Below are 15,589 nucleotides of genomic sequence, written 5' to 3'. Positions count from 1 at the left end.
ATGTTAGACCTACCTAAAAAAAACTGAAAATCACTGTTTATTTTATTTGTATCTTTGCTCTATTGCATTTATTTGTCCTATTGCTTGTAGTTAGATTATTTGTTCTTATTTTCTTTATTTTTATTTGACAATATAGTTTTTTCCCAAAACATAGCACATACCGAACCATACCGAAACCGTGACTCTAAAACCGTGATACAAACCGAACCGTGAGTAAGTTGAACCGTTGCACCCCTAGTTAGGATGTGTGTTTGAGAGGTAACGGGAAAAGGAAGACAGAAAAGATCATAAGAACTCAGGAGAAGCTCAGTCACATTAAGGTCCAGAAACGTAGCAAGGACATCGTTAAAATAGTCCATGTGACATCAGTGGTTCAACCGTAATTTTATGAAGCTACGAGAATACTTTTTGTGTGCAATGAAAACAAAAATAATGACTTTATTCAACAATTTCTTCTCTTCCGGTCAGTCTCCGCCGCCATTCATGAGAGTACCACGACGTATGTGTGTGCATTCCTCTGCTTGTAAACAAGCCGCAGCGCATCCGGGTTCTACGTCATAATGCCAGCTCCTGCATCAGCAGCACCACACGCATGCATCGTGGTACTCTCGTGAATGGACTATGGACTATTTTAATGATGACCTTACTACTTTTCTGGGCCTTGAACTTGGTAGTTCCCTTGCTGTATATGCATGGTCAGAAAGCTCTCAGATTTCATCAAAAATATCTTAAAGGGGTCATATGATGCTGCTAAAAAGAACATTATTTTGTGTATTTGGTGTAATGAAATGTGTTTATGCGGTTTAAAGTAAAAAAAGTCGATCCGGTGATCCACAGCACTAAGTTGATGTATTTCCTCAGCGACCAGCACAGATCAGCTCTAGGCATGACGAAGTGGATATCGTCCTCTTTTGGAAGACCAAAGTAGCTTCGCTTTCACAACGAAGCACACAGCGTCTTCACGACATGGCGGCAGCGGCAACAACAATAAGTTACGCCTTCTTTCTTTGCGTGAATATTTGGGCGGCGTTATGCAAATCTTGCCACATAGTGAGGTAGATATGTGGGGGCGTGTTCGAACGAGCCGTTTTAGGGGGGTGTGGCTGACTCTTAACTTTTATAAAGAATATCTCTTTGGATTTGAGACTTTAGTCTTTGCAACTTTACAGATCTTCTTTATGCACCAAGAGCTTGTAACACTCCAAAGAGAAAGGAAAAAATGAAATTACATCATATGACCCCTTTAATTTGTGTTCTGAAGATGAACAAAGGTATTACGGGTTTGGAACGACATGAAGGTGAGGAATTAATGACAGAATTTTCATTTTTGGGTGAGCTATCTCTTTAATAGAGAGAGAGAGAGGACTCACTGTGCTCTTCTAACAGTGACACTTCACACACACACACACTTTTTCAGACTGGCATGTTGCCTACCTGAGCATCCTTGAACATCCTTTTGAGGTTCTTCTGCATCTGTTTGAGTTTGCGAGACTGAACTCCACTGTAGGCCAGCAGCATTCCTCCAAACTGCTTCTCTGTGATCCTGCCGTCCACTGGATCATTCCTCTCAAACTACACACACACATACACAGAAGAAATGCTGAATAATGGCCTCAGAAGTGAATCTTGTGCTCAGCTGGTCAATATCATTTACAATTCATGTTCAACTGAATACTTAAGCATGGGCACAGCTGCGGCAGGTCATAAAGGATTGGAGGATTTAAAGTAGCTGACAGCAAAAGTCAATCACCTCTCTCTGGTTGGAATGCATTAGGGTTTGACCATTAGATTAACTGAAAATAAAAATTTCCATCATGAATGCTCCAGGTTTGAAACATTAACTGGCATTGAAAACCAAGGTGGAAATCTATTATCAGTGAACAATAACTTAAATTTGGGTCAGTTTCTCATACATAGCTATCGGCTTCAGATGCGCTTTTATGGTGAATATATTTATAGTTTTTTGCACGGATGTCACTTTTAAAACTTGGTGGGTACAGGCGGGGGTATAGATGTGCTGGTTGCGCTTAGCTCATGAGTAATTATTAAGCAAAAATAATAAAAATGATCAACTGTTTTGATAAATATATAGCATATTATGTATTGACCTGGAGATCAGCTCTGGAGCACTTTTTTAAATTTCAAATGAAGCCTGAAATGTAAACAATAACATTACAACAAGTCCAAAAATGATTGAAATGACAATTTTAAAGTTGGCATGAAATTAAAATTCACCCTATCTATTTTCCAAATGCATGTTATTGATTTTATTGGGAATGATTTATCTATGCAAATGTTAAATTAAATCTCAGAAAATCTGAAACAAAATGTCATAGCGCGATCTTTCAGTAAAATGACAGACTTCTCTCCAGTGACATTTGCAGAACTTCTCAAATTATTTAGTAAGCATAAACCCCCCCCCCTTTCTACAAATGGTCTGTAAACTCGCATTCAGATCTGCCTCCAACCAATCAGCAACAGATGGATAGAACAAAGTCCCTGCCCTTAATCTTTTTCTTTACTTATATTAAGTTACACTTGGATATGTCCCAGTATGAAAGAAATCATCTGTGGCTAATTTGGTTTTATCACGCCTCACACACTGAGTTCTATCTTTAACATAAAGCCAAAAAAAGTGCATCCATCCATCATAAAACTACTCCACATGGCTCCAGGGTGGTAATAAAGACCTTCTGAAGCGAAACGATGCGTTAGTGTAAGAAAAATATAGATTTTTAAAAATGTATAAACTGTAATCTCCAGCTTCCGGTCAGAGCCGTGTGGAGTAGTTTTATGATGGATGCACTTTTTTCAGCTTCAAAAACAGGGGCACCATTCACTGCCATTATACAACTTGGAAGAGCCAGGACAATTTTTTATATAACTGCGATTGTGTTTGTCTGAAAGAGGAATGTCAGATACGCCAATGCCCTGAGGGTGAGTAAATCATGGGCTAATTTTCATTTTTGGATGAACTATCCCTTTAAGAAATAGGTCTGGAAAAAAACAAGAGTGAAAAAAATTGACAGAATTTTCATTTTTGGGGTGAGCTATTTCTTTAAAAGGGACACACAGCTCTGGTCTAAACAATTTTTACTTCATTATTAGTGACTGTCAGGCTGTGAGACAGTAAAGGCTCGTCTCTGCTGTCTGTCATCTCAGGTTTAGAAGCTCAGTCTGAAAATGAGACTGTCCTGTGGGTGGGAGCTGTTAACAGATAGAAGGTGGGTGAGATTGAGGAATATCCGACAAAGCACAGAGCTGCAGCCTCAGCACATCTCAAAGAGCAGATAAAGAGAGAGTCAGACAGTGATCTACCAGCGTCTGTGTCAGCGGCTGTGAAGCACTGACACTCTGTCAGTCCCTGAGGAAGTTACATCACATCCAGTGTCACTCACGCCGCACTGCTGCCAATGGCTCTCAAACCCTCACTGACCTTTACATTACCGGTCATCTCTCTCTCTTTCTTTTTTATTTATTTATTTTTTTACAAAGCAAGTTGTTTTGGACATGTACCACGGCTGACCAGCTTTTTCCAATGACTTTAGATATCTAAAGAGCAGGTTGACAGATAATGGAAATAATGAAGAATCTGTCTCTCTGTGTTTGTGCTCTGGAGAGTCACAGACATATCTGTTGATTTCTGGAATGCAATGGCCAATCAGAGGTGTTTCGGTTAGTCAGAATCCACTCACCACTCAAAACGCCAGAGTTTTTGTTTCATCCCGAGTTATAACAAACAAAGTGTAGATGTGATGTAAATAAGAGATTAATTGATTATAACAGAATTTTCTGACATCGTGATAAAGTGAAATGAGTGACAGCTTTTCAGTGATTATGACTTTTTGCGTGCTTTCTTGGCTAATATATAATCCATTCAGAATTTGAATAAAAGTTTTTTTTTTCATGCTGCTAAGAGGACCAACGCGGTGGCGTACAACCTGCAAAGTTTTAGGAGTGACATCCGCATATAAATGGAGGATTCTCTCTTGAAATCGCAATGACTGATATAGTGATAATCATAACAATGGACTGGACAAAATATGATGTCAAAATAGATGTGCATGAAGGCTAAAGCACCCTCACTAATTTCAGAAGCACCCTGAGTGATTTGATCCTGGAACTGAGCCTGATCCTTCTGGAGCTCCTCCGTGGGACTCGAGACCGGTGTGTGGAGCAGTTGTTGCTCATTAACATTCGCTCCACCGCCCCAGCCCTGCTTCATGCCATTATATATATATGGTTCAATACATACCTCTGGTTTTTAACCATGGTTTTCAGTTCGGCTTGGATTTAAAATGCGCTTTTTAAAACTAATAATAATAATAAAAAAACAAAACAAACAACTCCTGTACACTTCTGCACACTGGAACGTGGATTACCATATTTCTTTTGAGATAAGTATTACTTTTTCCTATTTTTACCCAATATAGGATGGACTGCCCATTATTGAGCGCTATAAACACATGTAATGTCTGTTTCATTCATACTGGACGCCAGAGGGCGCCCTCGTGCAGAAACTCCATATATGCACCACAGAAGTAATAGAACTCATGAGGAAATCCCTAATATGGACAAAGCATCCAGCTATCACTGTGACTGAAGCTGTGTCCGAAAACGGCTCCCTATCCCCTATATAGTGCACTATATCGGGTGGACATTTTGTAGTGCTGTCCGAATTCTGAGTGAACGAGTTCATTCCCTACATGAATTCACTACTTTTTACCCACAATCCTCTCTGATTTCAAGTGTACAACTGATGTACACTCACTGAAGCACTACTTCCCATAATCCAATGCGGAGAAACGAAGAGCTGGAAGAGAGTGTGGGAGCAAGCGAGTTTGAATGAGAGATGCAGTTTACATCTTTCTTAATTCTGCTTTAACGTTTATTGCATGCATGATTAATATTAAAATATATTATTTAGACACTCAGTTTAATGTTTTACTAATTTAACGTACAAGAGATGATAGAGATGTGATGATAATTTTGATAAATTGGCTGGTGACTGAAAAAGTTCATTTCAAATCCTGTATATATAATGTATATACACACACACACACACACACACAGTGGTTTGAAAACCACTGATCTAGACCCTTTTATCACTACTATTTCTTTCATTCTTTCTTTCTTCTTTCTTCCCATAACACTAAATTAGGTTTAATGCTTCCTTATTCCACACAGAATAGTGCGTGCTGTCCTGGAAGGGAGGTTGCAGTAGTAAATTATGCATGAGTCTGAGTTTCCATTGGTGACAGTAGCTGACAACTTTCAACCTCAGTTTATTTTTCTGTCATCTCTCATGTGTAATCTACACTTCTCCATCTTCCTCGACTTCTGTGCCATACCTCAAGCTTTAGTACATCGTGCTGTAATTTCCTCTGGAACTCCAGGAAACTGCCGATGGTGAGCTTGCCCTTCAGGTCAGCCCCGAAAAAGTAGGTGGTGAGGGCTGAACTGCAGCCTCCTGTTTTCAGAGTGTTTCCTGTGGTGGAGCGATCTCTATGTCTCATGCCCATACTGGTCTGAGAACGGATGATACTTTGAACCTGGAAAAACAGAAATAATGATTCATGCGAATGACTCATTACATTTATGTAGCACTCTTCTGCAACTCCTCTCAAAATGCTTTAAAGGGAGGAGGAATCGCCTCTACCACCAATGTGCAGCGTCCACCTGGACCAGAAAAACACTCCACACTGAATATCAGTAGAGAGAAGAGAGAGAAAGTAATGCAGCAAAAGAGATGGAGAGGCAGGTGAAGAAGGAGGAGGGGGAGAAGGACAAGGAGGATGAGGATGAAAAGACGACGAAGAAAAAGAAGGAAAAATGTGAAAGAGGCACATGAGGAGGAGGAGGAAAAGGAGGGGGAAGAGAAGAAGAGCAAGGAGGAGGATAAGAAAAGGGGGAGGCTGAAGAAGTGGAGGAAGAGGAAGAGAAGAGGAGGAGTAAGAGCAGGAGAAGGAGGAGGAGGATGAGAAGAACGGGAGGAGAATGAGAAGAAGAGAGAAGAGGTTAAGAAGAAGGAGCAGGAAGAGGAGCAACATAATTAAGAGGAGGAAGAGGAGTAGGAGGTTAAGTAGAAAAAGGAGGAGGAGAAGGGGGAAGAATGAGGAGATAGAGGATGAAGAATAAGGTGAAGAATGAGGAGAAGGAGAAAAAGATGAAGAACAAGGACAAGGAGAAAAATGGTGAGGAAAAAATTAGGAGGAGGAAGAGAAGTAGGAGGAGAAGTAGAAAAGGAGGAGGAGAAGGGTGAAGAATGAGGAGTAGGAAGAATAAGGCGAAGAATGGGGTAGGAGAAAAAGAAGAAGAAAAAGGAGGAGGAAGTAGATAGATTGGCAGATGGAGAAGGATCATGTGGATATGAACAAGAAGAAGCTCTATGTGCTCCTTATTGTTCTTCTATTGGTCTTTTATTTTCTCCTCCTCCTCCTCCTCATGCTGCAGATGGATAGAAGAAGAATGAGGGTTAAGAGGAGGAGAAAGAGGAGGACAGAAAAAGAAGTTCCTCCCTTCTTCAGTAGCCTCATTCTTTCTAAAGTTACTATTTATCAATCACAGATGAACACTGAACTTAAGCTGTACTCCACGGAAAAGAGAAACAGTGAGGAAGACAAAAGCTCTGGGAGGAATTCAAGGACTCTTTTCAGGGTGAAGGTGTAAATGTTCAGGTGTCCAGGGACCGGTGGAGGTCCAGAAGGAACCAGGACACTGTCTAGGACATCAAGGGTATTTAGCTCCTGAGGTTCTCTGGGAATAAGGGAATCATGCTGTTTAGCAGTGATGTATGTGCGGTTCTGGGACAGCAACTAAAGATTACTATCAATAAATCAATAAATGACTGCATAAATATATACTTTAATCAGGGGTTGAAATGCTGCTAAAGATCAAGCATTTTTAGACTGATATATTCCCTTAATAGAGTGTAAGTGTAGCATTTTAAAAGACTGATGTTATGAGAGGGAGTAAAATTTGTTTCCTAAAACAAATAGCTCTAACCTTAAATTCTTCAGTAGGATGATCTGTGATGAACATGTACCTGTGACCTTAGACTATATTTAGGTTAATAAGCTTAGTTGTTTAAATGATTAATATTAACAAATGTAATTATATAATCAAACATCAGTCATCTATGAACTCAATATATTTCCGAGTGATATACATGTAGTGTGGGATATTATCCATGGGGATTTGATTAGATTGTGAAAAGTGGTTGTTAAATAATCAAGATAGTATGAAGAATTCATCACAAAGTAATTTTAGAGGTGGAACATACATTTGTTTTTTATTTGGAATATGCACTAATCACACATATTGCAAAAAGACTATGAATGTACAATAACAAAGTAAATAGGGTCAATTTGATTTCATGTTGACTTTAAAACTAAGGCGAAACAATGTGGCGATGACACTGAATTATGTGGTTTCAATAGAAACTAGATGAGTAAAGTTTGAGAACAAACTTTGAAGTTGGCTTGAGAAAGCCTAGCTTGAAAGTTTGAAGCAGCTGTAAAAGCTGGAAGTTTGAAAGTTTAGATGTTGCTAACATGTTGCTAGTATAATTTTAGCATGATTGGCATGTTTCTAGCATGTTTTAAACACGATTTGCATGTTTCTAGCATGATTAGTATGTCTTTAGCATGGTTAGCATGTTTCTAGCATGATTAGCATGTTAGTATGATTACCATGTTGCTAGTATGCTGTTAGCATGTTTTAGCATTATTAGCATGTTGTTAACATATTGTTAACATGTTTATACCATGATTAGCATGTTGCTAACATGTTTCTAGCATGATTACTATGTTGCTAGCATGTTCTTAACATAATTATTATGTTGCTAGCATGTTCTTAACCTGATTAGCATATGTTGCTAGCATGTTTTTTAACACAATTAAAATGTTTTTAGCATGTTGCTAGCAAGATTCAAGCATGATTAACATTTTTCTAGCATGATTAGCATGTTGCTAGTATATTGCTAACATATTGCAATACCTAACATATTGCTAACATGAATGAAAAAAAACAAGTAAAAAAAAAAACAAGCTAAACCAAGTAAAACCAGCTGATTTAGTAAAAAAAAAAAAAACAGCTGATTTAAAAAAACAAAAAAAACAAACTAAAACCAGATCATTTAGCAAAAAATAAAAAAAAACAGTTAACCAGCTAAAACCAGTTGATTCAGTAAAAAACAAAACAAACAAACAAAAACAGCTAAAACCAGCCTAGGCTGGTTGTCTAGTCTTAGGTGGTTAAAGATAAAAATAGCTGTTTTAAGCTTGTTTGGTCTTTAGCAGGTCTACCAGCTTGACCAGCTAAAACCAGCCTGACCAGCTAAAAAGTGGCCAAAACCACTTTAAAACCAGCTTGGGAGACCAGCCAAAGCAGCCAACAAGTTTAGGTCGGTTTTAGCTATTTTTTCAGTAGGGAGTTGTTACGCTTTGCTATAGCAATAGACAGCTTAAATACACCATTTACAAAGGTTTTCAGCCCCCTCAATGAAAGTCTATGGGATTTTTGGTGGTTTTGATAGTCTGGTTTACGAAAACTGTAAGTAGCATCAGTTAGAAAAGATATAGCACGCCAAGTCAGACCAGTCTGAAGGTCTGCCCCGAGGTTGGTGGTTGTAGCTTTAAAGCTCTAGGAGGAGTTACACCGTGTCTACACCGAATGCGACCTTTTTCGCGCCACAACAGTTAACGTCTGTCTACACTGGACGCGACTGAAGCGACCATGGCAAATCATTTGAATTTTGTGTTTATAATCAGTGATTCTCTCTACACTGGATGCGGCACGGCGTGACACGACAAATCATTCGTGCCGTCATTCATTGCGATCCTATACACCGGATGCAACAGTTGTCGTGCCGCAACACTGATCTATATATATCTTCTCTATTATAGATCAGGGAGCCGCAACAGCTAAAGTCTGTCTACAATGACTGGATGCGTCACCCGTTGCAAATCATTTGTCAATCAATTTTGTGTCAGTACGTCATAGATAGAACGAGGCAGCAGTTTACTGTCTGGGATTTGCTGCATCCAGTGTAGACAGCATCACTGATTATAATGGGTTCTATAGTATTTTGTCGTGTCGCGTCGTGCCGCTCGCTTCCGGTGTAGACACGGTGTTAGTGATCAAATTTTGGCTCAGAACCCTGCTGAAAAAACCAGCATATGCTGGTTAGGTATGTTTTGAAGCATGGCTGCTGGTTTGGGCTTGTTTAAGCTGGTCATGTGCTGTCCTAAGCTGGTCCTAAGCAACTAGCACCTGCTGATGATCAGCTTAGGACCAGCGCATTTCCAGCTCATGACCAGCTAAGGGCCAGCTTAAACCAGCTCAAACCAGCAGCCATGCTTCAAAACATACCTAACCAGCATATGCTGTTTTTTTCAACAGGGAAGAAGAAGAAGCAGCAGCTTAAATAGTGGATCAGTAAGTTGGCTTTCTCAAGCCAACTTAATAAAAATGATCTTATCTGAGAAGCAACTCACGTTTCTACAGTGTAAAGTTTCAAATTATTTTTTTGTAATTTCCATTTCTAACTAAACGTATTAAAACCCGGGCCAACAAACAGGCAATATACTATGCGCCTTGACCCTCGCATCACTTGTGGTTTAAATGTCACCCTCTTGTCTTATTTCAGCTGTAGATCCATAGACTGACTACTGGAGGTCCACATTCACAGACAAGAGCATTAAATATATTCCCTTTGATGTGGCCAATATATTTGCTTGGTTGAGGCACATACAGTGTGTTTACCAGTGGGCACTGTGTATACCCAGAATGCTTTGCGAAAGATAAAGACCTAATACTAACCAGGTGAATGACTCAGTGACTTTACAAATGAAAGGCAAATGTAGCCTGAGGGGCAAACATAATCAAAACAAACAGCTGAAAAGACGTGTAAACAAAATACACAAACGGCCACTACACAGTCAGAAAAAAGCACCACAGTGCCTTTAAGGGTACTGCCACAGTGACAAGCTGTTGTACCCCTCAAGGAACAATTTTTGCACATTTTTTTCCTGAGAGTGTACTAATGAAATGTGTTCATCTGTACCTTTAAAGGTCTTTGTGTTCACCTACTTGCTCAAACTCCTCAAGGTCGACCTCTCCATCTCCATTTAAGTCAAACATCTTGAAGGCGATTTCAAAGTTCCTTTGAGGAGCTGTAAAGGGACAAAACCAGTTTGCAACTTAAAGGTATGTCACCATTTACTTTCACTAACACATAACAGATATTTCTGCATTTCTTAACAGTTTAAAAATATTACAATAGATCATTTGTTTCACATTTTTTATGGTTCATTTGTAATTCTGTGGTGCTAATTATTATTGTACTATTTATTTTCATGTAGCATCAATATTTTGGTCAGGTACATTTTAGAACTTCTATCATTAGTTATGAAACATTGGTTTAGTACAGGTAAGTTTTTGTACTAATTGTGCATGTTTTTTTTATTTATTTATTTATTTTTTTATATTTTGCTTTTGCAAGGATGGGAACATTCTAGAAGTTTCTGTAACATTCTGGAATATTCTAACTTTTGGACGACTCACTTTTGGTAACTGTTTATGTAAAACTGCTGATAATGATACATAAAAAGCAATGTTTACATCAAGTAAAGATTCAGTTATATCAGTGCCTAATAAAAACTGTTTAATCCTACATAAGGGTGGTCCACCGTCATGGTGGCAGCCATGATGAAATCACATGACCCAATACTGCTCACTTTAACTTCATAACTTCTTATTATCGTAAACTTCTAGATGCGGAATGAACTACCAGGTGATAAACAGCCTGTGAATAAAGTAACTTCTATAATGACAACAGTACGCGAAAAAATTTGCTCTTGCATGATGCTGGACGTGCCTACACCTATAGGTATCAATATTGAGTCCAACAACACTGTCATAACAGCTAGCAAAACAAAAAGAGATTTAAAAGAAATACACAAAACACACTCAAGACACTTACTGGAAAGGACGGTTGTGAGGAAGATGTAGTCAGAGAAAGAGATGAGTCCACACTCCCCCAGTGTGTAGAAAATGCTGTCCTCGTCGGCAAACTTCTCTCTGTCCTGAGAGATCTTCTACAGGAGCCCACAGAGAAACAGAGAAGAAAGAGTCAGCAATGCTTCTGTTGAACACCATATGGAGCATCTGAGTCCTGTTTAAGAGCTGAGCTCCACAGAGTCTGAACAGAGCAGCAAAGATAAAGGAACTAGCATGCTAACACTGACACAGCACAGTACAATCATGCAAGTGATGCAGTCATACAAGACACAAGCAAAAATAAAACAACATGAAAAGGGTGTTAAAACAGACATTTCATAAGTGTCACGTATAGAGCAGCACATATGATAGGCTGTTTCTCAAAATCAAGTGAGCTGCCTATCTAGACAGCATTTTTGGACATCAAGCATGTTCAGACAATCAAATAAAGGCGGGCAAATCAAGTGGGTTGCTTACCTAAACAACATTTTTGAGCTTCATATGAGTGTTCAAATGCTCAAATTAAGTGTGTTTCCTACCTAAACAGTCATAATAGATGCATTTGATCAAATCAAGGAGGTTGTCAACATTGTCAGAATCATATGTGTGTTCAAATGTTTGAATCAAGTGAGTTGACTAAACAGCAGTTCTTAACATCACAGGTGCACACCTAAACAGCATGTGATAAGGGTGCCTATGATGCTCAAAAATGCTGTCTATGTAGGCAGCTTACTAAGATTTGAGATGCGTCTTTATTGAACAACAACATAGTAAGTGCTACAATCACTGACTTTGCTTCACAAATCGCAAGATCACAGTATTTGACATTTCCGCAGTAAACAGGTTCACATTTTATGAGCATGAACGAAGGTGACTCCACAGTGGTGCGAACGCTGTTTTTTTTTTGTTTTTTTTACACCTGTTTTTGGCATAGAAAGACATAGAAAGAATCAGAACCCTCAAGTGTGAAAGTACACACACATATACACACACAAAAAGCATGCCAGAGCTCAGCTTCTGCTGATGCATCTTGTTACCTCTGTCTGGGGTGGATCCCATCAGTGAGTAGAGGGGAAGAAAGAGCGTATTAAAACAACCTGACCAATGCACGGACAATCAGGCCCACCACACACCATAAGTGTATAAACACACCATTGCATACACCCAAATCCAGCCCTTTTCACTTCATGCTAACACACAAACACGAATTTATGCAACATCCCACACATACTTCCCACTGAACACACACTCCCTTTGTGACAACATGATACAAGCCGATAACAAACGATACATGCTTCCGTCGTCACTTTTGCATCAGTAAATCAAAATTAGGAAATGAGATTTCCCTCTGAAACTCTTCTTAGCAATGTTTGCTAATGCTAACATCGCTACTGCTATTACTCAGGGTCTAAACAGACCTCTAACCCTAATTATTGTATATCTATGAAATACTCATTTCTAAATCATTAGTCTCAAAATTCTGCAAATATCTGTGAAATATTTTTTGTATAATGATACTAAATGATTGACCTTTAACCCAGGCAACTTTCCTGCATAGTTTCATGTCTGTCGTATTACTCTCTGCTCTTTCTCATCACAATAAATAAACCGGATGTGCTGTTAATGCCATCTTGCGGCAAGACACAATAGTTCATTCGACGCTACGCTCCAAATGCATGGGTTTTCTCTATCGGCTAGCCATTCAGTGTACATCTGCCTTACACTTGTTATTGAGGAGGATTATGGGATTGAATGAGGACAATCATTAATGTCCACTATGGTTTTGGACATCACTACAAATAGCTGTCCCTTCAAACAGTGCACTAGATAAGGGTATAGGGGATGATTTCAGACAGAAACTGCAAAGCAATGCCATAGCAACCACCCAGAACACCCTAGCAACTGCATAGCAACACCATAGCAACCACCCAGAACACCCAAGCAATGCCATAGCAAACATACTGTCTTCATAACATGAAAAACTAGCATAAGTGATTGCTTTTCTGCAGTTTTCTCTGTGAAGTGTGTGCACTGGGGACAAGGTGAACACAGGTTATTTTTATACCAGCTCTGAAACTGGTCGGAGTGGGAATAGGCTCGTGCTGCAGGTGCTGCAGTAGAAGCTGACAAAAGCAAACGTGTGTGTGTGTGTGTGAGGAGGGGGCGGGGCTAATAACCTCCAAGCTAATTGTGTCCCTGCTGTCACCTTCAGAGACACTCAAGAGACACAGTCTTATCCAATGTTAGTAGTAGGGATGTCAAACGCACCAGCACTTTAGTACCAAGACGACATGACAATGTAACTATAACAAGTCTTTCTACAGTATCAGTAACACCAGGTACCAACTCAATTCAGTATCCACAATTTGAATAAAGAATGATGTAATTTCAGTGGAATTTCACAAGCATTTGTATCATCTACTGAAATTCTGGTATCATGACAACACTAAGAAAGGGCGCTCAGCAGGACGTGTGTTCACACTATGCTAAACTCTTTGTGCGGAGACACAATGAGAATGGAGAACGAGGGAAGACTGCGAGGTGAACCTTCCCAGACGGTCTCTGCTGAGGAAAATGAAAAAGGATGTGGGTTGTGTGGCAAAAATGAGAAAGAAAGAAACATCCCGCCAGAGAACCCGAAGATGTATTCAGAGCTCACACAACTCTCGCTGGTGCTCATATCAAACTGGGCCTGAGTTTTCAGGCTGCTTCAGACTTGTTTTGAATTCTTGCCATTAATGTAAACACGTGTAAAACCTTTTTGCCTCCTGGAGCATTTTTTTAATTTTTAGAATATTTCTAACCATATAAATTCTATAATTGCTCGAATACATTTCAAATTGTTGGCAGTTCAGTGTTTGATTTGATGAGCTCTCTAGTGTGTACCATCACTAGATTTTGATGGAACCACTCTTAAACATTTTCAATTTGTATGAACTGCTCTGTCCATGTTTTCTGTTTACTCAGTTATTTACATAATATATCTGTGTGTACTGTGTATATTTATTATGTATATATAAATACACACACATACAGTATTTATTTTGAAAATATGTACATGTATATATTTATATTCATATAATTTATATTATATAAATATATTTAATATATAAACAACATATTTTTCTTAACATGAATACATGCATGGTTGTGTATTTATATATACATAATAAATATACACAGTACACACAGATATACTATGTGATCAAAAACCTTTATTTTGGATGCGATTAATCGTGATTAATCGTTTGACAGCACTAAAAAAACATGCTATTAAAGCATACTGTTCACTTAGAAACATCTAGCCAAGTAAACAAGGCAGTAGATAGTTTGTTACACTTTCTAAAATAATATGTCTATATAGTTAATACCCAAATGAACACAGACCTCAATACTTGGTACACAATACACAATGACGGTAACAATCAGTGGATAGTGTTTGAGTATGAATGTGTCGTTTTGAGTAGAAAATGAACTCCAGATGTCACAAAACAGCAAGTTACTAAACATAACAAAAGCAACAGTGAAAAATTCAATTATTCATGCAGCAGTGCATGATGGGAACACCAGTGTAATAACTTGTAATAAATTTACTCAAAGAATCCTTGTAAACATAAACAATTCCAAGTAAAATACAAGTTCGAATTTTTTCGAAGCTTGAGTTGAGTACTGATATAGAATAAACTTTTTTAAATTCTTGCCTGAACTAAATTATTTGATGTAGAAATTACATTAGTTTTTCCATAGTATTTACTTCACCACAGAATATTTTTTTATCGGTGTATCTGGTTTTACTACCAAAATGACACTTGAGTCTGTTTTTGAGGTGCAAAGTACATGATTTCTACTGAGATAAGTTACTTTAGGATAATTAAAAAATTTTAATTAAAACATTCTGCTGATGAAAATATGTAAAAAAAATAAATTAATTTAAAAAAAAAAATTTACGGTAAGATATTAACAATGAAATAATTAGGGATGCACCGAATGTTCGGCAACCGAAATTATTCGAATAAGCGAAAAGAACGAATAAATTGTACCGAACAATGACGTGACGCGATCAAATAGCAACCAGCGCAGAGTGAGAGGCGCACACTCTTTATTATGCAGCACACACGTCAGCAGTGTGGAAGCATTAAAAACTGTTTGAGAAAGCCGCAAAAATCATTACAAGCACCGACAGCGAGAGACTGTTTAGGACTGCAGCACGTCTTCGATGAGAAGAGGAAGGGGTAATTGTTGCTGGTTACTGTACGATGATTGAAATCGTGAAATGGCCTTAAACAATTAGTAAATAAACTGCAGAACGTTATGTTTTCTAATACACGCACGCATTGCATGTATTCTGACAGCGCTGCACGAACTCACTGCGCTATCTGCTTGTTAACCAGGGTTCAAAGTCCAAAGCGCTGGTACAGTCGTCAGTTGCTCAGTCACATTGTTCTGAATTTTTACAATGCATGTGACAATGCGATACCTACGACGTATTCGTAATGAGACTCATTTATAAATCTGCTGTCAACAAAAAGCATTAAGGTCTTCCTGCGCGTTTCCGCCAAAATAAAAGTTGAGAAAAAGCAAGAACTCT

The 15,589-nt window shown here is 38.6% G+C and overlaps 1 protein-coding gene across 5 annotated transcripts in view; it reads right to left on the bottom strand.

Moving 5' to 3' along the window:
- LOC107717828 (calcium uptake protein 1, mitochondrial-like) overlaps positions 1 to 15,589 on the bottom strand; it is an 83,015-nt gene that overhangs the window by 8,936 nt on the left and 58,490 nt on the right. For 3 of the 5 annotated variants that reach the window (XM_016524701.1, XM_016524703.1, XM_016524700.1), the window contains 5 exons: positions 12,039 to 12,044; positions 10,985 to 11,099; positions 10,093 to 10,175; positions 5,352 to 5,552; positions 1,435 to 1,572 (listed from right to left, as the gene is read on the bottom strand). In XM_016524701.1, the coding sequence (XP_016380187.1) occupies positions 1,435 to 1,572; positions 5,352 to 5,552; positions 10,093 to 10,175; positions 10,985 to 11,099; positions 12,039 to 12,044 (543 nt within the window). The remainder of the gene's footprint in view (positions 1 to 1,434; positions 1,573 to 5,351; positions 5,553 to 10,092; positions 10,176 to 10,984; positions 11,100 to 12,038; positions 12,045 to 15,589) is intronic. The other 2 variants (XM_016524702.1, XM_016524704.1) reach the window with 1 other exon arrangement.

Source organism: Sinocyclocheilus rhinocerous, unplaced genomic scaffold (genome assembly GCF_001515625.1).
Source record: "Sinocyclocheilus rhinocerous isolate Xijiao unplaced genomic scaffold, SAMN03320098_v1.1 scaffold780, whole genome shotgun sequence".
Lineage (NCBI taxonomy): Eukaryota > Metazoa > Chordata > Actinopteri > Cypriniformes > Cyprinidae > Sinocyclocheilus > Sinocyclocheilus rhinocerous.
This window is presented reverse-complemented; position numbering and strand designations above follow the sequence as displayed.